Source organism: Hyla sarda, chromosome 3, assembly GCF_029499605.1.
Source record: "Hyla sarda isolate aHylSar1 chromosome 3, aHylSar1.hap1, whole genome shotgun sequence".
Classification (NCBI taxonomy): Eukaryota; Metazoa; Chordata; class Amphibia; order Anura; family Hylidae; genus Hyla; species Hyla sarda.
Window position 1 is genome coordinate 282,070,574 of NC_079191.1, and position 26,008 is coordinate 282,096,581.

The following is a 26,008-nucleotide window of genomic DNA, read 5'->3' on the forward strand; positions in this document are numbered from 1 at the left end:
TTTTTTAATATTTTATTTCACCCCACAAATACGTTTTTTTTCCCGTTTCACTGCAGATTATATTATAAAATAATTGTTGTCATTACAAAGTACAATTCATGACGCAAAAAACAAAACCCATATATGGGTCTGTAGGTGCAAAATTGAAAGCATTAGGATTTTTAGAAGGGGAGGAGGAAAAAACAAAAGTGCAAAAATGAAAATTGGCCTGATTCTTAACCAGTTAAGGACGCAGGGCATACAGATACAGTGACCCCCCCCCCCCCCCCGACCTACGATGGCCCCGACATATGATCAAATCGACATACGATGGCCTCATCGACATATGATGCTTTCCGGCAGCGCAAAATGCTTAAGCTGCTGCCGGATAGCAGCTTAATGTTCTCCGTGTGGTGCGGTAAGTATTACTTACTCCTCCACGATGCTCCGGGGTGCCCTCCGGGTCCAGCGCTGGTCTTCCGGTGTCTTCTCGGCCCTCTCCAATGACGTCAGTGTTCTCCAAACAAGGTGCCTCCAGCTGTTGCAAAACTCCCGGCATGACAGAAAGTTAAACAGATTTGTAAATTACTTCTATTTAAAAATCTTAATCCTTCCAGTACTTATCAGCTGCTGTATGCTCCACAGGATGTTCTTTTCTTTTTGAATTTCCTTTCTATTAGACCACAGTGCTCTCTGCTGAAACCTCTGATCATCTTAGGAACTGTTCAGAGCAGGATAGGTTTGCTCCTGCTGTGGACAGTTCCTGACATGGACAGAGGTGTCAGCAGAGAGCACATCCTGTGAACACAGCAGTTTCAGTGTGTGAAGTTATCGGGTGTGTCTCTTTTGATCTCCAGACTTCCACACAGAGAGAAGCAGCGTTTTTCATCTGCCTTCCCAGGGGTGTGGCAGGCCCCTGGGGAGAGCTTTCCTGCATGGATCCCCGGGAGTCTCTGGCTACTACCTCTCATTCCCGGCTGGCGAGAGGGGGGAAGAAAGTGTCTACAGCCGGTTCCAAGGTCGGGGTGAGACATTCTAGCAGGGCCCGCAGAAATGTGAAGCCCACTCCCCCATCCAAAGTGGAAAGATGCAAGGCTATTGGCAACAGCAGCGGACCTTCTGCTACTCCAGAACCCCAGCAATGGGGGGTGTGGGGTCCAAGAGAGTCCATGGAAACCCATGGGTCACGGAACCAGGCCAAGATGGCGGAATACAGGGAGCTGGGCAGAAGACTTCAGAGCCTGAGAGAAGAACTAAAGTTCACACGTTACCAGGCTGAACATGCCTCAGGAGGTAAGAGGCAGAAGTTTTCTGCTCAGGCACAGGCACTGAAAATAGAGGTGGCTGAGGTGGAGGAGGCCAGAAAGAACATTGCTGGGGGTACAGGGTTCTTTAAAGAAAAGTTGTATAATGAAGACAAGTTTAAAGTGAGGCAAGAAGGTGCAGAAAGCCATGAAGACAGCAGTGAGGAGGATGATGGAGGGGAGGAAGGTGACGGAGAGTCAGGTAAAGGTGAAGTTGTGGAAAGTGAGGGGGATGTCATCCCTGGTGCAAGTAACCCCCAGCCCCCACAAGATAGCTACCCTGAGCCATATCAGGTGGCGCTACCTTCTAGTGATGGTGAGGATAGCGGTGAAGAGGACCTGGCCAGTGGGGGTTTGCTGAGAGCCATCATACAGCAAGAGTCACCTACCCACTTGGATAATTTCGCCTTCGGTGAGGATCTGGGCAAAGATGATTTAGTGAAGAAAAGGAAGAAAAAGAAACAGAAAGTTCAAGAAACAGTGTCCTTTGTGTTTCGTCCTTTCCAGCAGTCTGGGCCAGCTGCAAAGCTGGTCCAGGCTGCTGGGTCCCCCAGACTGCCAGACCCTGTTTCTATAGTGGAACGGGGCCAGCATGGGGGGTACAACATGGCGTCAAAGATGGCTGCGGACGCAATAGATGTGAAGCCCACCCATCCTGTCAGTAGGGAATGGCAGGATGGGCTCATGCAGGACCGCCCCAGGGTCACGGGGGGTGTGTCCGAGCGCCAGAGGCAAGTTATGCTGCTGTGTGCTCGGGGGCGGTTCCCCGAGTGCAGTGGGCATTACCGGCGTTGCAGGACACTCCCCTGTGAGGGGGGGAGTGTCCAGGCACCGGTGGCAGAGAACGGTGGGTCCAAGTGCTCGGGGGGCGGTCCTCCGAGTACTATATATTCTGTGGAGCCCGTGCGGACGGGCAAAGCTGGCATGGTGGGGATTCCCTGCATGTCAGAGAGTGTGGGTGGAGCTGGGGTATGCCCTGTGGGGCAGCTCCAGACTCCAGAAGGGACATCGCCCATGGAGGAGGATCAGTTAGTGTCAACCCCAGCTGCAGCTAAGTCAGCAAAGAACATTTTAAAACCAGCTATACTACTAGTCCCAGCCAGCCCAGAATCTATTAGGCAGGAAAAGAGTGGAGGATGTGAGAATGCTGAGACTAGTAGTGTTGTGGATGAGAGGAGTGCATGTGGGAGTGTAAGTGAAGTGAATGATAGTGGGAGTAGTAGTGGTAAGAGTGGAAGGTCTGGTATGGATGAGAATAAAGATGGGAGTAGTGGTGTGAGTGGTTGTTCTGATGGTTCTGGGTCTGATCTGGCTGCCCCCCCCGGTAGTGACTGCTCCTAGGAGCTATGCTAATGTCACTGCCGGGGGTTCGGGGGGGTCCCCGTCTCCGTCCGGCTCTGGAGGCCACTTGCAACAGCACCTCCTAGAGGCTCTACGTAGGGGCGACAGGTCGATCCAAGTAGAGGGGAGGGGTGAGGTCGACCCCTATCTTTCTGGATAGAGAGGCACAGTTTGGGGGCTTTACGAGAGCGGAATGGGGAGGTGGTCTGGTCCCTCCCGACACCCGGGCAGGACAATAACCGTAGGAATGGGGTCCGTCTGATTTGGAGGGGCGAGGATGCCTGTCCACCTCCAAAAGTGGTTGAGCTTCTCCTTCAGATGGAATTCAGGGCAAGTGACATCTTTGCCCTGATTCACCCCTACGGTTCATCCGAGTTTGATGTCAGTTTCGTTCGGCCAGAGGGTCGCGAACTCTTCTGGTCAAACTACGAAGTGGCAAAGAACGAGCCCGGCTGGCGGGATTTTGCCGTAAAGGCGATTTCCCGTTTTGACCCGTAACGAGTCACTTTCTTGTTATGACATCATGACCTGGCTCGGACGGTATGGGGATGTGATGGACATGCCCAAGAAAAACTTGGATGAGCACCAGCTAAGGCAGTTCGCCATATTTTTATTTTGTTATTTAAAATATATAATTTTTTTTTTTTATGGTGAGGAAAGCTTTATTTAGGTTTTATAAGGAATGTGTGTGTGTGTGTGGTTTTGGACGATATAGGTAGGTCATTTTTGTTAGATTTCCTGGGCTGGCCTGTTAGAAAAATGTCTGTTGTTATTTTGAGACAGAAAGTCTGTATTTATGTTCAGTTTTGCAAATTTTTGTTACAGTAAATTGGACTTGTTTTTGTGTTTTGTTTTTTAATTTTATAATAAAAGTGTCAGCAGAGAGCACTGTGGTCAGACAGAAAATAAATCCCTGTGGAGCATACAGCAGCTGATAAGTAGTGGAAGGATTAAGATTTTTTAAATAGAAGTAATTTACAAATCTGTTTAACTTTCTGGCACAAGTTGATTTAGATTTTTTTTTCCAGTGGAGTACCCCTTTAATGTATTAGCAATCTATGGTGCCTGTAATATTCAAAAAGGCACAAGTCAAAGACCACATGTAAAGAAAAGTCTCTTCTGCAGAAACAGATTTTAAAATGCAAGGCATAAAATGAAGTCTAGAAAAATAAGGATATATTTCATTCTTCTATCAGGCGCTCTTCGTTATTTCCAAAGTGTCATGACAAATTTGCTTTACTCTTGAGACTTCTAAAATGTATTAAAATGTGACAGATTTAGATCACGGCTACTGCTGTGTTCAAAATACATTACTGATAGATTATAGAACAAAAGGTTGTAGTTATGCAAATATTTTTAGGCTGTCCATCATTAACATCAATTATAGTAATTGTCACTAATGAATACTAAAAGGTATAATATTAATAGACAGGAGTCTCTGTAGCTACATCTAAATTTACCATTATTATTGAGGTCAGTCTTTAAAAATTCAACATAAAATTGCTGCCGAAGAGTTTGGTGCCAGTATGTTAAAACTCAAAAGTAAAGGACTATGTGAGCCTTATGAGATAAAGTGTTCCAAAGTTTTACAGAACAGAAAAAAAAAAAACAGAAAGTAGGGGAAAATCAGAAAGATATCTACTTATTTGTGAATGTTTTATGTCTTCTGAAGAATAATCCAGATGAACAGCGTAACAAAAATAGTGTAATACCATGTTAGCCGGGGGGGGGGGGGGGGGGATCTATATAATGGTAAAGGCTTTTGAGTGAATACTTTCTTATGAAGGAGACTTTGTGCTTTGAAAGCTTGCAAAACTAATTTAGTTATTAACCATTAAAGGGGTATTCCAGGATTTTTTTTTATTTGACTATGCTACAGGGGCTGTAAAGTTAGTGTAGTTCATAATATAGTGTCTGTACCTGTGTGGGACAGTTTTCTTACAATTCTTCTGTGATTTTCACCCCAATATTTATTTTTCACAGCATACAGAATGACTGTTGTCTCAGATTTTTCCCAGTTTGCAATGCGACGGAGACCTGACTCACTAGTCAGCTGATGACAGGGAGCCTGTCTGCTTCAATGGGTGGAGTGATCAATCTGCAACTAATGCAACAGCTGAAGGCACCCTGATTGAAAACCACAGGTCTTTTGAATGGATGCAGCTCACTTATGTTTCAATGGGTGGGGTGGCTGTTGTGTGGCTGGGAGGAAAAATGCAATTCTGGGATTTGTAGGCAAAAGAAGAAAACTCAGAGGAAATGCCAGTTCACAAAAAGCTAGCTACAGTGTTATGGTAATCTCACAACATAGCCATTTAGCCCCAAGACAAGCGCAGATCCTTCCTAAGCATGTCCATTACTGTCTGCCACATACGTACTAAAATCACCTTATGGTGGATAACCCTTTTAACCCCTTAAGGACCGGACCAGTTACAGTTCTCTTTTGTTTTTCCCTTAGCCACAACTCTTTTATTTTTTCATTTACACACCCATATGAGGGCTTGTTGTTTTATTGGATCAATTTTACTTTGTAATGACTTTATTTTCCGGTAACATACGGTATGCTCTGAAACTGGAAAAAAAAATATTTGTGAGGTGAATTAACAAAAAATGCAATTTTGCCTTATTTTTTTTTTTTTGGGGGGGGGGGGGGAGTATTAAAACTAACATGCTATCTTAATTCTTTAAGTTGGTGCAATTAAAACAATACCCAATTTCTATATTTTCTGTAATATTTTACTACTTTTAGAAGTCTAAACTTTTCAGAATTCTTTTTTTTTTATATCCATTTTCTGACCCCTATAATTTTTTCTTTTTCGGTAAAGGGGGCTTTATAATGGCCAATCTTTTGCAGTGTAATCTGTAGTTTTTATTGGTACCCTTTTGGTATTGACTGGACTTTCTGATCACTTTTTACTCCATTTTGATAGGATATGATATCGCCATACATGATGCAGTTGATCAATGCACTCTATCAAGCTCCAGACAGGCTCTATGAATAGAAGAGGCAAGGAAGGGAAAGTAAGCGCCCCTGGTGTTCTCCCTCATCCTGATGATGCTGCCGGGGATGGGGTGTGGTCCATCCACACTACTCCACCATAGAGCATTTCATTGTAACTTTAGATGCCACTGTCAGTGAGCTTTGAAAGCAGCAATCTAAAGGGTTAATAGCTGGCCGTGCTAGCTATTAACGGCAGCCCTAGAAAATGAAATCAGCTGGGAGCTGTCAGATATGGTGGTTACTCAAGTCAGAAGCTGCACCATACCTTTTTAATGGCACCATGACGTCATGGGTCATTAACCCCTTAAGGACGCAGCCCATTTGGGCCTTAAGGACGCAGACTATTTAATTTTTAAGTTTTCGTTTTTTCCTCCTCGCCTTCAAAAAATCATAACTCAGTTGTCCGATGTAATGCCATCACTCACTTTACCATAAAATGTATGGCGCAACCAAAAAAATACTATTTGTGTGGTGAAATTAAAAAAGAAAACCGTAATTTTGCTAATTTTGGAAGCTTTTGTTCACGCCGTACAATTTACGGTAAAAATTACATGTGTTCTTTATTCATTGGGTCAATATGATTAAAATTATACCCATGATAACATACTTTTCTATCACTGTTGCACTTAAAAAAAAAATCGCAAACTTTTTAACCAAATTAGTACGATTAAAATCCCCCTATTTTGAAGACCTATAACTTTTTTATTTCTCCGTATAAGTGGCGGTATGAGGGCACATTTTTTGCGCCGTGATCTGTACTTTTTATTGATACCATATTTGCTTATATAGAACTTTTAATCCATTTTTAAAAAAAGTTTTTGGGAATAAAATGTTATAAAAAAAAAGCATCTATTTTGGACTTTTTTTTATTTTTACGTTCATGCCGTTCACCGTACGGTATCATTAATATTTTATTTTAATAGTTCAGATATTTACGCACGCAGCGATACCAAATATGTATATCAAATATTTTTTAAACACTTTTTGGGTGTGAAATAGGGAAAATGGGACAATTTACGTTTTTATTGGGGGAGGGGTTTTCACATTTTTTTTACTTTTACTTTTATTTTTACACTTTAATAATTCCCATAGGGGACTATTTATAGCAATCATTCGATTGCTAATACTGTTCAGTGCTATCTATAGGACACAGCACTGATCAGCATTATCGGTCATCTTCTGCTCTGGTCTGCGGGAAGGCAGATCAGAGCATAAGACGCCGGGAAGGCAGCGAAGCCAGGTGAGGGGACCTCCGTCTGCCATGCTGGATCATCGGATCGCCGCGGCAGTGCTGCAGGCGATCCGATCATCCATTTTAGTGACTGCGATGCTACAGATGCCGTGATCTGTGTTGATCATGGCATCTGAGGGGTTAATGGCGGACATCCGCGGGATCATTACGGGTGGGTCCCTGGCTGTGATCAGCAGACGGGACCTGCCGCGCATGTCGGGCATCGCTCCGATGCTCGCGGTAATGCTTAGGACGGAAATGTACTTCCTGGTGCGTTAAGTACCACCTCACCAGGACGTACATTTACAGTTAAAGAGGTACTCCAGTGGAAAACAATTTTTTTAATCAACTGGTGCCAGAAAGTTAAACAGATTTGTAAATTACGTCTATTTAAAATTCTTAATCCTTTCAGTTCTTATCTGCTGTATGTTTCAGAAAAAGTTATTTTCTTTTTGAATTTATTTTCTGTATGACCACAGTGCTCTCTGCTGACTCCTCTGTCCATGTCAGGTACTGTCCAGAGCAGGATAGGTTTGCTATGGGGATTTGCTCCTGCTCTGGACAGTTCCTGACATGGACAGAGGTGTCAGTAGAGAACACTGTGGTCAGAAAGAAAAAAGAAATTCAAAAAGAAAATAACTTCCTCTGTAGTATACAGCAGCTGAGAAGTACTGAAAGGATTAAGATTTTTAAATACAAGTAATTTTTTTCCAGCGGAGTGCCCCTTTAACTTCCGCTGGGGTGGTGCTGCTGGGAAACTGAACAGTAATTTCCAGGTCTCCCCACTTGGTCCATCTAGTCTGCTCTTATTTCCTTTTTTTTATTTTATGATAGATATGTTTATCCCGTTACTGTGGATTTTCCAACCACATCTACTGGACATTTGTTCCAAGCATCTACTACCCTTTCAGTTAAATTCTTGGAGGGCATAGTCTATCAAGAAGTGCTATTTGACATAAAGACATTACATCGTTTGGGTTTATTATGCAACTATTCCATGTCATGACTATAAAGAGGTGTAAGAAGTGTTTAAATATTGAGACTCTCATAAAGGATTCATCGGAAAGAGGCAAAATGATATCTTTGATCTGTCTAGTAGGGTTGGCTAGAGCCGTTTATTCCGTTATTTATATTTAACGTCAAGGCCAAAAGTTAACACTTGTAAATACAAATTATTTTTCTTAAATTCTTTAAACATGATCTTTAGTAATTACAATTTCCTTTCCATCTTGGCTAGTTGTGTCATGGCAGATGCAAAGGGAAAATAAGTCTCATAGAAAAATAATGTAATTATCTGTCAGGAAATGCCTAATTCAGAGATTATTATTATGTAAACATGATAGCATATGGAATGTGGTCAGAGGAAATGAGTCTGAAGTAAAGTAGGTACTTGACGTACCAAATAAGTTCGAACAGTATTTGAACTAATCTCCCTAGTTTTAACATGATGATATTATGTTCTATGGGCGAAACAACCCAAGCAGGCTGCTTTGCAGTTGAATTGCAGTTTGTAAATGCATCAAATAAGTTTCCCATAGTAAGTATTGGAAAAATCGCACTGCTGTACTAATGGTGCATTTCAACATCTGTTTAATTGATTGGCCGTATGCTTTTTGTGTGCATTTACATGCAGAGCTTGGCTGCATCATCAATTTTTCTGTTAAACTGTGTGCGATTGAGGCACAATTCAAGCAAAGAAACAGCAAATTAGGAGTAGTCCAGTATAAAAAACCCTGTCTCCTATCCGGAGGATAAGGAGATTAAGTGTCAGATCACTGGGATCCGACTGCTGAGACCCCTGTGATCTCCTGTCCAGGACCCCATCTTACTGCATGAATGAAGTTTGTTGACCATGGCACGAAGCGGTGGCCAACACCCCCTACCCCTCCATGTATTTCTTTGGGAGAGCCAGAGATACAGGAACACTGTTTCTTCGGCTCTCCCATAGAGATGCTTGGAGAAAAACTGAGACAGAACTCAGGAAATGGGGGTGGGATTATATAGCGTTATACACATAAGAAAGCTAGGATTGGGTGAATGCAATCTGAACCTGATATTCCAGAGGGTCCACACTGTACTGTAGATGACCTACACTGGGCCTAAAGGGTAAATTCAAGGCTTCCCTGTCATTTCTTACAACTCATAAAGTTGTAGTCAACTGTCTCTTGTGTATATTCTAAGCTCCCTTGTGATTGCCAGCAAAGTAAGAAAAGGAAGTCCTGGTGTGAATACTGCTGGCAAACAACCCAGCTCTGAACCCATCCTCTGGATTGGAGAGAATGAAAAATAGCTCTGCGCTATGTGGAGAACTTGCAGGGGCTTAGTAACAGCAGTAAGAGCCCCAAAATCATCTTGCCTCCACTTTATAGTTTCAGTGGCATGTGATGTGTTGTAAAGTATCAGTTTACAGTTTTCTACATTAGGATCTGTAACACACAAAATGTTAAGTTAAAGTGTACAACTAGAGGAGAATGAAATATCAGTACTGCAGTCCGAAACCAAATCTGTTTATTCTGAAAAATTATTTTTCACTTTTAATGTTTTCGGATTGCTCCACTTCATAAATATAAAGAGGGAGGTAATATCTGAAGAAGCAGTGTTCCTAAGGCTGGGGACTGCCTCCATTGCTCAGAAAATGAAATATTCATATAAGTAAAGAAAACAAATTACTTAGGAAAGCTGAACTGATTTTTTTCAGGTAAAGTTCATTCTTGAGATATATATCAACTGGCTCCAGAAAGTTAAACAGATTTGTAAATTAAAAAATCTTAATCTTTCCAGTAGTTATCAGCTGCAGTAGTTGAGTTGTTCTTTCCTGTCTGACAACAGTGTTCTCTGCTGACACCTCTGCTTGTCTCAGGAACTGTCCAGAGTAGAAGCAAATCCCCATAGCAAACCTCTAATACTTTGGACAATTCCTGAGACAAGCAGAGATGTCAGCAGAGAGCACTGTTGTCAGAAAAAAAAATCAACTCAACTTCAGCAGCTGATAACTACTGGAAGGATTACGATTTTTTAATAGAAGTAATTAACAAATTTGTTTAACTTTCTGGAGCCAGTTGATATACCCCTTTTAATAGTGTGGGTAAAGCTGTTTATTTTTTTTTCCTGGAATACCCCTTTAACCTGTATATTCAGTTCAAAGATCTTACTAGCTTTTTGGTTATTCAAATAAATGTTGACATTATTTATCTATTGCATTAATTTCAAAATAAAATTTCCAAACATCCAAGAATATCTCATATTTACACATAATGAGAACTTAAAATTGCACTACTCTTCCATATTTAACCATTACTCAAAGTAAGAATTTAGAATGTTTTCCAGTTTTCCTATAACAGAAAAGGAAACTTTCTCCAAAATAGATATTATTCTTTAACAGCTTGTGATTGATGAAAATGGTATAATTGCCAAATGCAGCTAAACCTGTATTTAGCATTTCAGAACAATTTAAGCTTTCAATACACTAAAACTATGTGAAGTGATATTTTATGATTTTCTTATCGTAAAATCCCATCTACTCATTAAATGAAGACTCTAGACTGATGAATGAATGTGTAATCTTTTTTCCTCACTGCAGTAGAGGCTAATGGGCTGTGTATCAAGTCATTTAGCTCCAAATTGTTGCTTTGTTTTTTATTCTTATATAGTGTTTATCATTTACGGTGTATCTGTAGGTAACAAAACCAATTACAAGGAGACTGCTTTATCACCTTATATTACTAGTGAGTGTCTTTAAAGTTCTGCAACATAAAATGTAATTAAACATTAAAATACTGGCAGAAGTTAAATGGGGGTAAAACATTGACTGACCCTTTTCAGCTCTCTAACAAGTTTTCCCTATCCTATTATTTTGATGGATAAATAACAATTGGGGAATTATGCTCAGAGGATTCATGCATTTCACAGACATAAGCTTGTTTTAAAGGTTTGTCAACAATTCGGAATGCAAAACTTCAACATGGCAGTTTAATGGATTATATTATGTATTATATTATCAGGATGTCATTAAAAATTTAATAAAGGGGGAGAAAAGGGAAAGGGCTTCTTGGTGTGATAAAAGAAAGATAATCAGTATAAAAGTGACATAAGACAGAAGCTCACCAGATGTGGTTGTGTAACATCATATACAACAATGGTAAGCGCAACAAGAGGTAGTGTATCCGCAGCCCTCCGGCTAGGCAAGGTATTCAATCGGTCTGGCTTCAAGGAGAACGCTGGCTCCACGTGGCGCAGGATACAAAAGGAATAGAGATCAGATAAAATCGAGGTATTTTATTTCCCAAGATGCAACGCATTTCGCTTCGGGAAAGCAGCTTCATCAGGCATCACTGATGAAGGAATACCTGATGAAGCTTCTTTCCCGCAGTGAAACGCGTTGTACCTTGGGAAATAAAATACCTCGATTTTATCTGATCTCCATTTCTTTTGTATCCTGCGCCACGTGGAGCCGGCGTTCTCCTTGAAGCCAGACCAATTGATTAAAAATGGAAGGCATTTTTAATGACCATAAGGTGATTTTACTACTTACCTGTTAGACAGTAATTGACATGCTTAGGAAGGATCCATGCTTGTCTTGGAGATAAATTGTTGTGTTGTGAGTCTAATAAAGCTGTGGCTTTGTGAAATGGCTATTTCCTGTTGAAGTTCTCTCCCTTCAACTACAAGTCCCAGGATCCATTATTTGTTAGTGTGAGTTCACTTTTCTCCCTCCCACACATCATCCACCCCACCCATTGAAGAACGCCTGAGCTGCTTTCCATGCTATGCTGTAAACAATAGACCAGTGTTTTCTAACCAGGGTGCCATCAGCTGTTGCAAAACTACAATTCCCTGTAGAATGAGGTCCCTCCCACCCATCGGTTGCTCCACCCATTGATGCAGGCAGACTTCCTTTGAACACATGTGATGTAATGTATCGGGCCGCACTGCAACCTGTAAAAACCAGAGAAGACACTCCTTTTGTATGCTTTTAGAAATAAACATTGGGGCAAAAATCACATCTGCCAGACCAGCCATCAAACACAGGTACAGACACTATATTATGAACTACACTACCTTTATGGCCCCTGTAGCATAGTCATGTAATACCCCTTTAATTTTGTGAGTGTGTGTGTGTATATATATATATATATATATATATATATATATATATACATACAGTCATGGCCATAAATGTTGGCACCCCGAAATTTTTCAAGAAATTGAAGTATTTCTCACAGAAAAGGATTGCATATTTTTATTCTCTTTGTGTGTATTGGAACTAAACCAAAAAAGGGAGGAAAAAAAGCTAATTGGACATAATGTCTCCAAACTCCAAACATGGGCTGGACAGAATTATTGGCACCCTTAACTTAATATTTGGTTGCACACCCTTAGTAAAAAATTACTGAAATCAGTCGCTTCCTATAATCAGCAATAAGCTTCTTACACCTCTCAGCCGGAATATTGGACCACTCTTCCTTTGCAAACTGCTCCAGGTCTCTCTCTTTGGAAGGGCGCCTTTTCAACAGCAATTTTAAGATATCTCTACAGGTGTTCAATGGGATTTAGATCTGGACTCATTGCTGGCCACTTCAGAGCTCTCCAGCGCTTTGTTGTAGGGCTGCAACGATTAATCGATGTAATCGATTAAAATCGATAACTGAATTCGTTGTCGACGAATCCCGTTATAGAATAATTGCCCGATTCGCTGTCTGCTGTCAGTGGCGGCGGTGAATGAATGAAGCCTACATGTCTCCGCCGCTGCCCTGCTCCTAGTGCAATCAGCACACCGCCGGTGTAAGGCGAGATTTCCAAACGCGCTAGGAGCAAGGCAGCAGTGGGGACATGTTGGGGGCGGCGGCAGCAGGGCCCCCCTTTAGACCGCTGCCCCGTTCTCCCGTCCGCATCACGTTGTCCTATGGAGGACCATGTGACAAACACGTCACTCCACGTCCTTCCTTGCGCCCAGTGTAACGTTATAAGGGAAGCAGAGTGACGTGTGTGTCACATGGTCCTCCATAGCACAACGTGATGCGGACGGGAGAACTGTGCAGCGGAGCAGCAGCCCCCGACAGAGAACAGCTGCAGGTGAGCTGTCTACAAGGGAGGGGGATGCTGTCTAAAGGAGGGCCTTGTTGTCTGCAAGGGTGGGGGCTGCAGTCTAAAGGGGGGCCCTGCAGTCTAAAGGGGGGCCCTGTGGTCTGAAAAGAGGGCCCTGCGGTCTGAAGGAGGGCCCTGCGGTCTGAAGGAGGGCCCTGCGGTCTAAAGGAGGGCCCTGCGGTCTAAAGTAGGGCCCAGCGGTCTAAAGGAGGGCCCAGCGGTCTAAAGGAGGGCCCAGTGGTCTAAAGGAGGGCCTTGCGGTCTAAAGGGGGGCCCTGCAGTCTAAAGGGGGCCGGATGGCCTTGCTGTCTAAAGGAGGGCCCTGCTGTCTAAAAGGGGACCCTGCAGTCTAAAAGGGGGCCCTGCGGTCTAAAGGGGGGGCCCTGCGGTCTAAAGGGGGAACCCTGCAGTCTAAAGGGGGGGCCCTGCTGTCTAAAGGGGATATGTAAAAGCAGTGGTCTGCAGTCTGCACATACACATGTGTATAGGAGTGCTATATAAAAAAAGTAAAGAAAAAAATTTTTAATTTACTGCTCCCCCAATAAAAATTAGCTCCCCCTTTTCCTATTGCTATGCAAAAACATTTTTTACATATTTGATACTACCGCGTGGCTAACTGTCTGAACTATTAAAATATTAGTGAATCATTAACATTTTCTTTTAATAGTTCAGACAGTTACCCATGCGGCAGTATCAAATTTACGCTGGTTTCTGTACAGGATCATTAATAATGACAGCAACCGGCGTAAACGAAAACATTTTTTTTTTTATAAAATTGCTGCTGCTTGGTCACATCACATGCTAGAAACTTTTAATATGGCCATTGTACTTAGTTTTTCAAGTAGAATCAGCTGAACCCCTTTTTTTGGCATTTTGAAATTTTTTCCGAATAATCGACAACTAATCAATTATTAAAATAATCGTTAGCTGCAGCCCTACTTTGTTGCCATCTATTTCTGGGTGATTTTTGACGTATGTTTGGGGTCATTGTCCTGCTGGAAGACCCAAGATCTCGGACGCAAACCCAGCTTTCTGACACTGGGCTGTACAGTGCGACCCAAAATCCGTTGGTAATCCTTAGATTTCATGATGCCTTGCACACATTCAAAGCACCCAGTTCCAGGGGCAGCAAACAACCCCAAAACATCATTGAACCTCCACCATATTTCACTGTAGGTACTGTGTTCTTTTCTTTTTAGGCCTCATTCCATTTTCGGTAAACAGTAGAATTATGTGCTTTACCAAAAAGCTCTATCTTGGTCTCATCTGTCCACAAGACGTTTTCCCAGAAGTATTTTGGCTTACTCAATTTCATTTTGGCAAAATGTAGACTTGTCTTTGTATGTCTCTGTCAGCAGTGGGGTCCTCCTGGGTCTCCTGCCTTAGCATTTCATATTTTTTAAATGTTGACTGATAGTTGGCGCTGACACTGATGCTCCCTGAGCCTGCAGGACAGCTTGAATATCTTTGGAACTTGTTTGGGGCTGCTTATCCACCATCTGGACTATCCTGCATTGACATCTTTCATCAATTTTTCTCTTCCGTCCACACGCAGGGAGATTAGCTACAGTGCCATGGGTTGCCAACTTCTTGATAATGTTGCACACTGTGGACAAAGGCAAATCTAGATCTCTGGAGATGGACTTGTAACCTTGAGATTGTTGATATTTTTCCATAATTTTGGTTCACAAGTCCTCAGACAGTTCTCTTTTCCTCTTTCAGTTTTCCATGCTTAGTGTGGCACACACAGACACACAATGCAAAGACTAAGTGAACTTCTCTCCTTTTTATCTGATTTCAGGTGTGATTTTTATATTGCCCACACCTGTTACTTGCATCATATGCTTGAAACAATCTTATTTATCCACAGTTTTGAAAGGGTGTCAATAATTTTGTCCAGCCCATTTTTGGAGTTTGGGGTGACATTATGTCCAATTAGCTTTTTTTCCTCCCTTTTTTGTTTTAGTTCCAATTCACACAAAGGGAATAAACATGTGTATAGCAGAACATGTGTTACTGCAATCCTTTTCTGTGAGAAATACTTCATTTTCTTGAAAAATGTCAGGGGTGCCAACATTTACGGCCATTACTATATATATCTATTGTGGCAGTGTGGCAAGGAAAGTGTGTATTTCCCTTGCTAACTCTGGAGAATGCTCCACCTGTGGCCTGATTAATGAGGTATCAGGAAGGGAAAGTGTGTTTAAAAGGAAAGGAAACAGAATAGTTGGGGTTCTCCCTTGGAAACAGTATGCTGGCTGTTAGAGGGGGAGACACACAGACCCTGTTTAGGTAACACGCAGAAGGCGCTGCGAGTGGTCCAAGAAGTGGTGTGAACTGTGAGTAACAGGTTGCAGGAGACACATGTTTAACTGGCTGAGGGAAGCTCACCAGTTCGTAGTCAGGGCATGCTGATATGTGTAGTCAGTGACCAGACGGTCTAGGACTTTATTTTGTTCCTGTTTATGTTTTGTTTTACCTGCAACCTGTGGAAATAAAGCTGGCAAGGAGCCAGACTTGTATGAGGAACTGTGGTCTGCTGTGTTATTGTGAGGAATGTGTCCCATGGCAAGTGACCAGGACGATCCCAGAGCTAATCCCTGAGACGGTTCGTCACTATATATATATATATATATATATATATATATATATATATATATATATACCTCAATGCTATACTCCTGAAATATGGAAACATTTACGGTAAATTTTTAATGTGCTCCCTAGACTTCAATCAGCACTTTACAACTGCAAAACAGAATGCTTTGGATCATATATTATCGGTATATCATCAATACTGAATCTATAGTACAAAACCATGATACAGATGAAGTGTCTTCTAGGGAGGAAAAGTATACTGCCAGCAGGCACTTTAACCCCTTCCCGCAAATGGACGTGTATACACGTCCGTTGGCATGGTGATAAAAACGTCATCTCAGCTGTTCTGGATAGCTGACCGATGACACTATGCAGCTGGGGACCAATCAGACTGGTCAGTGACTCACTAATGACAAGGACTTGCGGGGTTCCGGGCTGATCGGGTCGCTGGTGACCCGATCGCCCGGAAAATAGGGATGTTCGGAGCGGTCAGAGACCGCTCCGATCATCCTGAAGGGATAGGACTGAGGTGGCAGCTACCACCTCGCTCCTAAACCCCTGCCATTGGCCGTTAGGGCTAGCGACCAATGGCAGGAGGGGGGCAGGAGGTTAAAGGTGAAATCCCTGCTCTGCCCGCCCCTGAATGTCGGCGCAGAGCGGGGGGAAGATGGTGGACGTTTTCGGAAATCTCGCCTCACACCAGGACTGACGATTGCAGCAGGACTGGCGGCAGAATCGGGACAGTCAGCGTGGGACTGACGGAGGCAGCGGCGGACGCAGCAGTAAAGATCAGATGTAAGTGAATTTATAAAATTCTGTTTTCACATTTTCATAAAAGGGGAATTCTACAGCAGGATCACCTGCACTAACCTGAATATACAGGTAGATAGTGTGGGTGATGCTGATCCAAACAATTCTTACTGGGTGAAAATTGATGCAGCTGTTCAGGAAATATTCATCTTGTCGTTATAGGTGTAATTCGCTGCCCCAACTTTCGCAACGTTTTGTGCCGAATGCTTGGAGCGGATGGCAGGGTCGTGGCGTCTGCTCCTCGTGACGTCACGCCATGCCCCCTCAATGCAAGTCTATGGGAGGTGGCATGATGGAAACCACGCCTACTCCCATAGACTTGCATTAAAGGGGTGTGGTGTGATGTCACAAGGGATTCTAAATGAATGCCTGGTGCTGCACAGAGATTGCGGGGGTCCCAGGTGCAGGACCCCCGCGATCATACATCTTATCCCCAGTGGGGTAGCGGGGCTGCAGGGGGCCCCTATCTAGGTAGAGGCCTTCAGCCAGCCGGAATATAAAAATCACTTGTGGTAAAGGACCTGTGATGATGTCACCATCACGTGACCAGGCGGAGCTCAGCCATTGGTTGTTGAAGGACCTGATGACTTGTGTGTGCAGAAATCTACACCTATGTATCACCAAAGCAGTAAGGAGATTACATGAGGAGGGGGTTTGTTACACTGTGTCACCCCAGTAGTAAGGAGATTACATGAGGAGGAGGTGTATTACAATGTGTCAACAAAGCAGTAAGGAGATTAAATGAGGAGGGGCTTTGTTTCAGTGTGTCACCCCAGTAGTAATTATTTCATGAGGAGAGGGTTTGTAAGGGTACGCACAGACGAGCGGAACCACAGCGTACTTTACGCTGCGGATCCACCGCTGATGGACAGCTACATGGTGCCTTTAGATGTGCCTGCTTCGAGCGGGAATATGCTTTAGATGTGCCTGCTTCGAGTGGGAATACGCTGTGGGAATACGCAGACACACTGCAAAGTGTAAGACACTGCGCGCATACACAGTATTCTTGCACATTATGGCAGTCTGTCTGCTTGTAGCGGCGTATTGCCGCTCCGAGTAGGCACATCTAAAGGCCCTGCCTGCCGTACATCCATTGACTGTCAAAGCATGCTGGGAGTTTTGCAACAGCTGGGACACCGTGTTTGGGAAACACTGCTGTAGGGTGTTTTGGTAGCGAAGATACAAATCCCCAATTTAGGCCTCAAATGCTCATGGCGTTCTCTCGCTTTGGAGCCCTGTCGTATTTCAAGGCAACAGTTTAGGGCCACATATGAGGTATTTCTATACTCGGGAGAAATTGTGTTACAAATTTTGGGGGGCTTTTTCTCCTTTTACCCCTTATGTAAAGGTAAAGTTGGGGTCTACACCAGCATGTTAGTGTAAAAAAATATATATATTTTTTTTACACGAACATGCTGGTATTGCCCCATACTTTTAATTTTCACAAACGGTAAAAGGAAAAAAAGACCCCCAAAATTTGTAACACAATTTCTCCTGAGTACGGAAATACCCCATATGTGGTCGCAAAGTGCTCTCTGGGTGCACAAAATGGCTCAGAAGTGAGAGCACGCCATGTACATTTGAGGTCTAAATTGGTGATTTGCACAACGGTGGCTGATTTTACAGCGGTTCTGACATAAATGCAAAGCAATGAATACCCACATGTGACCCCATTTTGGAAACTAAACCCCCCATGGCATGTAACAAGGGGTATAGTAAGCTTTATCACCCCACAGGTGTTTGATGATTTTCGTTAAAGTTGAATGTGAAAATGAAAAACATTTTTCACAAAATTGCTGGTGTTACCCTACATTTTTCATTTTCAGAAGGGAAAATAGGAAAAAAAAATGCAAAATGTGTAGCCTCATTTCTTCTGAGTATGGAAATAACACAAATGTGGATGTAAAGTGCTCTGCGGGTGAACTACAATGCTCAGAAGAGAAGGAGTGCCATTGGGCTTTTGGAGAAAGAATGTGTCCAAAATTGAAGGCCATGTGTGTTTACAAAGCCCCCATGGTGCCCGAACAGTGGACTCCCCCCCCCCCCCCCCACACACACACACACGTGACCCCATTTTGAAAACTACACCCCTCACAGAATTTAATAGGGGTGCAGTGAACATTTACACTCTACTGGTGTCTGACAGATTTTTGGAACAGTGGTCCGTGAAAATGAAAAATTGTATTTTTCATTTGCACCGCCCACTGTTCCAAAGATCTGTCAAACGTACACCAGTGTGGTGTAAATGCTCACTGCACCCCTTATTAAATTCTGAGAGGGGTGTAGTTTCCAAAATGGGGTCACATGTGGGGGAGGTCCACTGTTCTGGCACCGCGGGGGGCTTTGTAAACGCACATGGCCCCCGACTTCTATTCCAACCAAATTCTCTCTCCAAAAGCTCAATGGCGCTTCTTCTCTTCTGAGCATTGAAGTTTGCCCGCAGAACACTTTTTACATCCACATATGGGTATTTCCTTACTCAGAAGAAATGGTGCTACAAATTTTGGGAGGCATTTTCTCCTATTAACCCTTGTGAAAAGGAAAATTTGGAATAACACCAGCATTTTAGTGAAAAAAAAATATTTTTCATTTTTACATCCAACTTTAGTGGACATTTATCAAACACCTGTGGGGTGTAAAGGTTCATTGTACCCTTGTTACGTGCCTTGAGGGGTGTAGTTTCCAAAATAGTATGCCATGAGTGGTTTCTTTTTGCTGTTCTGGCATCATAGAGGCTTCCTAAATGTGACGTTCCCCTCAAAAACCATTTCAGCAAAGTTTGCTTTCCAAAAGCCAAATGTGACTGCATTGTAGTGCGCCCACAGTGCCCTTGACGTCCACACATACAGTATTTCCATACTCAACAGAGATTGGGTTACACATTTTTGGGGTTATTTTCTCCTATTACCCCTTGTAAAAAATGTAAAATTTGGGGAAAAACGGCATTTTAGTGAATTTTTTTTATTTATTTACACATCCAGAAGATTTTTGAATTTTCTCCTTCACTGTGCTGCTATTCCTGTGAAACACCTAAAGGGTTAACACACTTTCTGAATGTCATTTTCAATACTTTGAGGGGTGAAGTTTTATAAAGGGGTCTTTTAATGGGATATTTCTAATATAATGCCCTTCAAATCCACTTCAAAACTGAACTGGTTCCTGAAAAATTCTGATTTTGAAAATGTTGTGAAAAATGTCAAAATTGCTGCACTTTGAAGCCCTCTGATGATTGCTGAACTTTGAAGCCCTCTGATGTCTTCCAAAAATAAAAACATGTCAACTTTATGAAGCCAACATAAAGTAGACATATTGTATATGTGAATCAATATATAATTTATTGGGCATGTTAATTTTCCTTATAAGCGCAGAGTTTCAAAGTTAAAAAAAAAATGCAAAATTTTATGATTTTTCATGGAATTTTCCATCAAGAAATGATGCAAGTAGCGACAAAAATTTACCAATAAAATAAAGTAGAATATTTCACGAAAAAACTATCTCTGCATCAGAATGAAAAGTAAAATCATCCCAGAGTTATTAATGCTTAAAGTGACAGTGGTCAGATGTGCAAAAAATGCTGGGGTCCTTAAGGTGAAAATGGGCTGGGTCCTTAAGGGGTTAAAGGGGTACTCCGGCCCTAATACATCTTATTCCCTATCCAAAGGAGGGGGGGGGGGGTCCCGCCGCTGGTGAACCCCGCAATCTGTCATTGCGCACCCACCTTTGTGGAGGCTCCAAGTTTGTTGCGTGACGTTCCGTGACATCACGTCCCTTCCCATAGACTTGCATTGAGAGGCCGGGGTGTGACCTCAAATGGGGCGGAGTCGTGACGTCACATTACTCCGTCCCCATAGTCGTCACACTACACACTCGGAGCCTCCAGCGCTGTGGAGAGCTCACAAAGGTGGGTGCACAATGACTGATTGCGGGGGTCTCCAGTGGCGGGACCTCCGCGATCATACATCTTATCCCCTATCCTTTGGATAGGGAATAAGATGCATAAGGGCAGGAGTACCCCTTTAAGGTCAAAATGGGCTTGGTCCTTAAGGGGTTAAGGACGGTGTGCAGCGGAGCTCCTTGACAACAGGGAAACAACTTCAGTCATGTGGGTCAAGGGTGAAAAGCATAACCTATACAATAATACACAAATAGAGTTCACAAAAGATGCAGATACAGAGCATATTAGAATCATGAAAATGGGGCAACTTCATATCGGTCATTAAGACCCAGTGGACCAGTGGCTTTCAGTGTAATGATCCACCGGGCCTGTCTCTGTAGCAGAAATGAATGGTGATCGCCGACATCTGGGGGATAAGATATATGCTCCAAACCTGCAAAAAAAAGTTTGCTGCTATCACCTACATGGGTCTGATTTGCGTGGGCAATAGGTTTGAGGACCCCTGTGCTAACACATAGGGAGCACACATGCTCACAAAAACAAGCATATAGTTGGCGGATGGTCTTGCCCACATAAAAAAGACCACATGGACAGATTAGGGAGTAAACAACAAAAGGAGTTCCGCAGGTTATGAAGTCATTGACACAATGTGAATAACCTCCTAACTGTATTTCTTGAAGCTATGTTATGAGAACTATATGGGCAATTCCTACAAGGGAAATTGCCTTTAAAGGGGAACTCCGGTGGACAACATTTTTTTCAAATCAACTGGCGCATGCAAGAAAGTTAAACATATTTGTAAATCACTCCTATTAAAAAATCTTAACCCTACTAGTACTTATTAGCTGCTGTATACTACAGATAAACTACAGAAAAATTTGTGAAGTTCTTTTCTGTCTGACAAAAGTGCTCTCTACTGACACCTCTGTCCGTGTGAGGAACTGTCTAGAGCAGGAGAGGTTTTCTATGGGTATATGATTCTAATCTGGACAGTGCCTGACACAGACAGGGGTGTCAGCAGAGAGCACTGTTGTCAGACAGAAAAGAAATTCACAAATTTCTCTGCTTTATACGGCAGCTAATAAGTACTGGAAGGATGTAGATTTTTTAATAGAAGTAATTTACAAATCTGTTTAACATTCAGGCACCAGGTGATAAGGGGTGGATTAGTAGTCACTTCCCTCAGGTCTGCATCCGCCTGAAGGATGTACCAATTACCACGGATGGAATTTGACAGTCTGATTAAGATTCGTATTTTGTAGGGAAAAGGTAAATCGTTAAGTGTTGTCTTGGGACCGAATTTTCTTTCGTAGTAGATCCTGTCTGTTCAGGTTATTCACTCTCTCTAAACTTCCATTTATATTAGAGAGAGGGTAATGTCTCTCAAGCTGTTTTTCAGTTTGTTACCTGAATCTGGAAAATCTTGTTGCCACTGTCAATTCTACGAAGACGTAAAAATTGAGAGTAGGGGATACTCCTCTGTAAATGTTCTTCAACATTGAACATCTGAGAAGAGACCTGAAAATGGCTGTCCACAGACAGTCCCCATCAAACTTGACAAATCAGGCAACAATCTGCAAATTAGACTGGCAGAACAACCCAAAATCCAGGTGTGCAAACCTTTTGGCATCATACCAAAGAAGACTGGAAGCCGTAATCCTTGCCTAAAGTTCTTCAACTAAGTTTTGAGTAAAGGGTCTGAATACTTAAGTCAACGCAATGTTTTAGTTTTTCCTTTTCAATAAACTAGCAAAAGGCTGCAACATAACAAAATGTGAAAAAAGTTAAAGGGTCTGAACACTTTTCAAATGCACCATGAGGAACATTTGTCATTGTTATATTTAGAAAGTGAGTTTTTATTTTTATCTATTTTTGTTCTGGTTTTGCTTATTAGCGATACATTTATCATACTGTCATGGAAGTTGATAAATTTTGCACACATGCTCAAAAAACAATAACTCACTTCAGAAAACCATTTTGTATGTGTCAGGGACAGGGAGAGTGGGCCCTAAACTGACCCTAAAACCGCTCTCCCTGCCTACTTGCCCATCCACCCTAAACGGTGGATCGACAACTGGGCAATGGTCCTTTCCTGCGCTAAAGTGCAGTGGCGTAAAAACACATAATATACATAGTCGGTAACAGGCCAGAAAAGAAACTGAAAACTACTAGACAACCAGAAATAGCAAACAGAATACAAATACTAACAGGGCAGAATATAAACTCACAAACAGAGCAGAATATAGTGAAATAACAAACAGTTCATAAACCGGATATCAGATAAATGGCAGACATGATAATATTAACAAGACTAGGCATGATGTTAGTATACAGCAGAATCCAGGAGATGAAGGGGATAACCAAAACACTAAACTGAACAGGTAACATAGAACACTGTTCACAAACAGGTACAAGTACAAAGGACAAAGATCAGATCAACCAAACAGGATATAAATATAGGACACTGTTCACACTTGGACACAGAACATACAAACTGGACTCCCCACTCCACTATAGTAGTAGCCATTAAAGGGGTTCTCCGGTGCTTACACATCTTATCCCCTATCCAAAGATAGGGGATAAGATGCCTGATCGCGGGAGTCCCACCGCTGGGGACCCCTGTGATCTTGCACGCGGCACCCCGTTTGTAATCAGTCCCCGGAGCGTGAGCGGGTCTGATTGCCGGCAACCACAGGGCGGGTGGCGTGTGACATCACGCCTGCGCCCCTGTGTGACGTCACGCTCTGCCCCTCAATGCAAGCCTATGAGAGGGGGCGTGACAGCTATCACACCCCCTCCCGTAGGCTTGCATTGAGGGGCGGAGCGTGACGTGACAGGGGGGCGCAGGCGTGACATCACATGCCGCCCGCCATGTGGTCGCACGTAATCGGACCCAGAGCGAACACGCTCCGGGGACTGATTACAAACTGGGTGCCGCGTGCAAGATCACGGGGGTCCCTAGCGGCGGGACTCCCACGATCAGGCATCTTATCCCCTATCCTTTGGATAGGAGATAAGATGTGTAAGCACCGGAGTACCCCTTTAATAATAAAGCCAAATAGGCTACTGGCCAGCGGACACACTCCACCGTGTGGACAAAATGCTGACCCAGTAGGAAACGGAAATATAATACATGAAGCACTAGACTAGAACCAGATGAGTCTAAATAGACTCCAGAATACCAAACAGGAATATAACATACAGAGCACAGGGTACAAGCAAGACTCGGACACAGTGTCAACACAGACAGAGCAGAATGAACAAACATAATCCTAAAACCGACTAATGTAACACAGACTAAATTACAAGGAGCATGCTATATAACCGTGGCTAAAAACCCAGATAAAAAGATAAGATAAATACAAGGTAAATGCTCAAGCAGACATAGTCAGAATATAGCACAAACAGACATAGTAGTATTGCACTCAATAACCAGCACCAGAATGCAGGAGAACTCTGGCTAAATAACTCCACCCGAGTTCTCATTCGTTCAGGGCATTAATTATTCCCTATCCAGGTGGAATAGCAAACTGCTCTGAACAAACTAGTGTGTGAATACACACCTAAACAGAAAAATACAAAAACAAATGAACGGACGTTACAGTATGATTCCTTTTTGTGAGGTCTGACCTGGCTTTGATTTGCTACTTTTTTTTTAATGCCTATGTGCGACATTTGCACTTCATAAATTTGCAACCACTACAAAGTGAAATCTGAAATGCATACCTACAAAAGTTGCAAAAAAAGGGCTTATGCACACGTGTGACATTTTTTTTGTGTGCCTGGAGTAAGCAAAAAATAAATAAAAATGCTCTAGCAGAAATGATAAATCTCTCCCTATATGTTTCAGCAAAAGTTTTAAATTATACTTTTCATTTAAATTTCGCTGACCTTTTATGTATAGACACGCAGGCGGAGCACCACATAGGGTAATAACATCTCAAATGGTAATAGAAAATATCAGTTAACAATAAAGCCGCTCACCTGGGTGGGTTGTGGTGTAACCATAACTTCATGAATAGCCTATCAATCTCCTCTGGGGAGAAATAAAATATTGTATGCTGGATTCTATGCAGCAGTGAGTCAATTCAAGTACCCCTTACTTATCAACAGAGGGGTCTGAATAATGTGCCCAGAAAATAACAAAAAAAATAGTGGACACAAGGAGCACTACAGAAAACCAGTTATGGGTAAAAGTTTATTAAGTCCAATACATAAATGCATTTTCGATTGGTATACCGTCCTTCCTCAGATAACAGGGCTGGCCTTTTAGGTAGGTGTTCAAAATACATAGAATCCTGTGTCATACATAATAAATATAATAAATATGTATGTGTTATATATGTTTTGTGTCTTTACAATTGCCATGTCTTTCACATTTCTTTAGGAACTGCCTTTTCCCAGTCAAGTTGTGTATAACAGAGTTGGAAAATGTGGAAGCAGGACTGTTGTTTTACTACTACGAATTCTGTCAGAGAAACATGGATTCAATTTGGTGACTTCTGACATTCATAATAAAACCCGGCTGACCAAAAGCGAACAGGTATGGAAAAAGTTACGCTTTCTGGGACTTGTTAAAGGTCTTAAATGGGTACTCCGGTGGAAAAAAATATTTTCAAATCAACTGATGTTAGAAAGTTAAACATATTTGTAAATTACTAAATCATAAAAAATATGAATCCTTTGAGTACTGCTCCGGAGGAAGTTGTAAAGTTCTTTTCAGTCTGATCAGTGCTCTCTGCTGTCACTTCTGTCTATTTTAGGAACTATCTGGAGTAGGAGCAAATCCCCATAGCAAACCTCTCCTTCTCTGGACAGTTCCTGACACAGAGAGAGGTGGCAGCAGAGAGCACTGTGGTCAGACAGAAAATAAATTCAAAAAGAAAAGAACTTCTTTTCAGACTGAAAAGAACTATACAACTTTCTCTGTAACAAAGTCCAAGTATAAGGCACAGCTCACTCGTACGCCCTTCCTGCGTCTCGAACAAGACTGAACCACGACTCATATAATGATATGAAAATAAAGAGATGTCCAGCGCAGGTTCCAAGCAATGCAGAATTTATTTATTCATTAGTGACACAACATGATGACAGGTAGGTGACGCGTTTCAGCCACAATCTGCGGCCTTAGTCATACAACAATACAATACAAGTGAGTCTCTTTTATAGAGGAGAGGGGCGGGGTTCTATCCCACAGGATGGGTGTATCCGGGGAATGCAATAACTCCCCGGGTTAACCCGCTGCTGGAAATTAACCCGTCCGTCTCCTGTACAATTGTTATATATATAAAAACGCATGGTTCATGTGAACACATACTAATAATATAAAACAAAAAACCCATTTTGGATGGGATTCACAATTATAATAGTTCCCATGTACAGATTAAATAGTGGTGTCTGTAATATGAAAACATAACAACAAACCAGAGTATAATATTCTTTATGTATCTTATAAAAAAGAAACAAATTTTATATACTAATATCTAATTTATATACAATCTGGTCATTTGTCATTGCATACAACAGGCACCAAATGTTAGAAAAGAGAAATGTATGAGATTACTGAAAAAGACTCATATATGTTAACAATATAAATTATCTTATATAAAATATCTCCATATATACAGGACCATATATTTATTTCAATCATTTCATCATATATGATTAACCAAATACTATTTGTTAAATTTATATTATGATAAAAATTTTAAGAAACTTTTGTAGATAATGATATAAAATATAAAATAGCTTCGGTCCAATTTAAT

The 26,008-nt window shown here is 42.2% G+C and overlaps 1 protein-coding gene across 2 annotated transcripts in view; it reads left to right on the top strand.

The window, feature by feature from the left end:
* Window positions 1–26,008, top strand: part of UST (uronyl 2-sulfotransferase) — a 405,014-nt gene that overhangs the window by 258,208 nt on the left and 120,798 nt on the right. The window contains exon 3 of one of the 2 annotated variants that reach the window (XM_056566761.1): window positions 24,631–24,786. The exons of the other annotated variant lie outside the window; for it this stretch is intronic. Within the exon in view, the coding sequence (XP_056422736.1) occupies window positions 24,631–24,786 (156 nt within the window). The remainder of the gene's footprint in view (window positions 1–24,630; window positions 24,787–26,008) is intronic. 2 annotated transcript variants of the gene reach the window in all.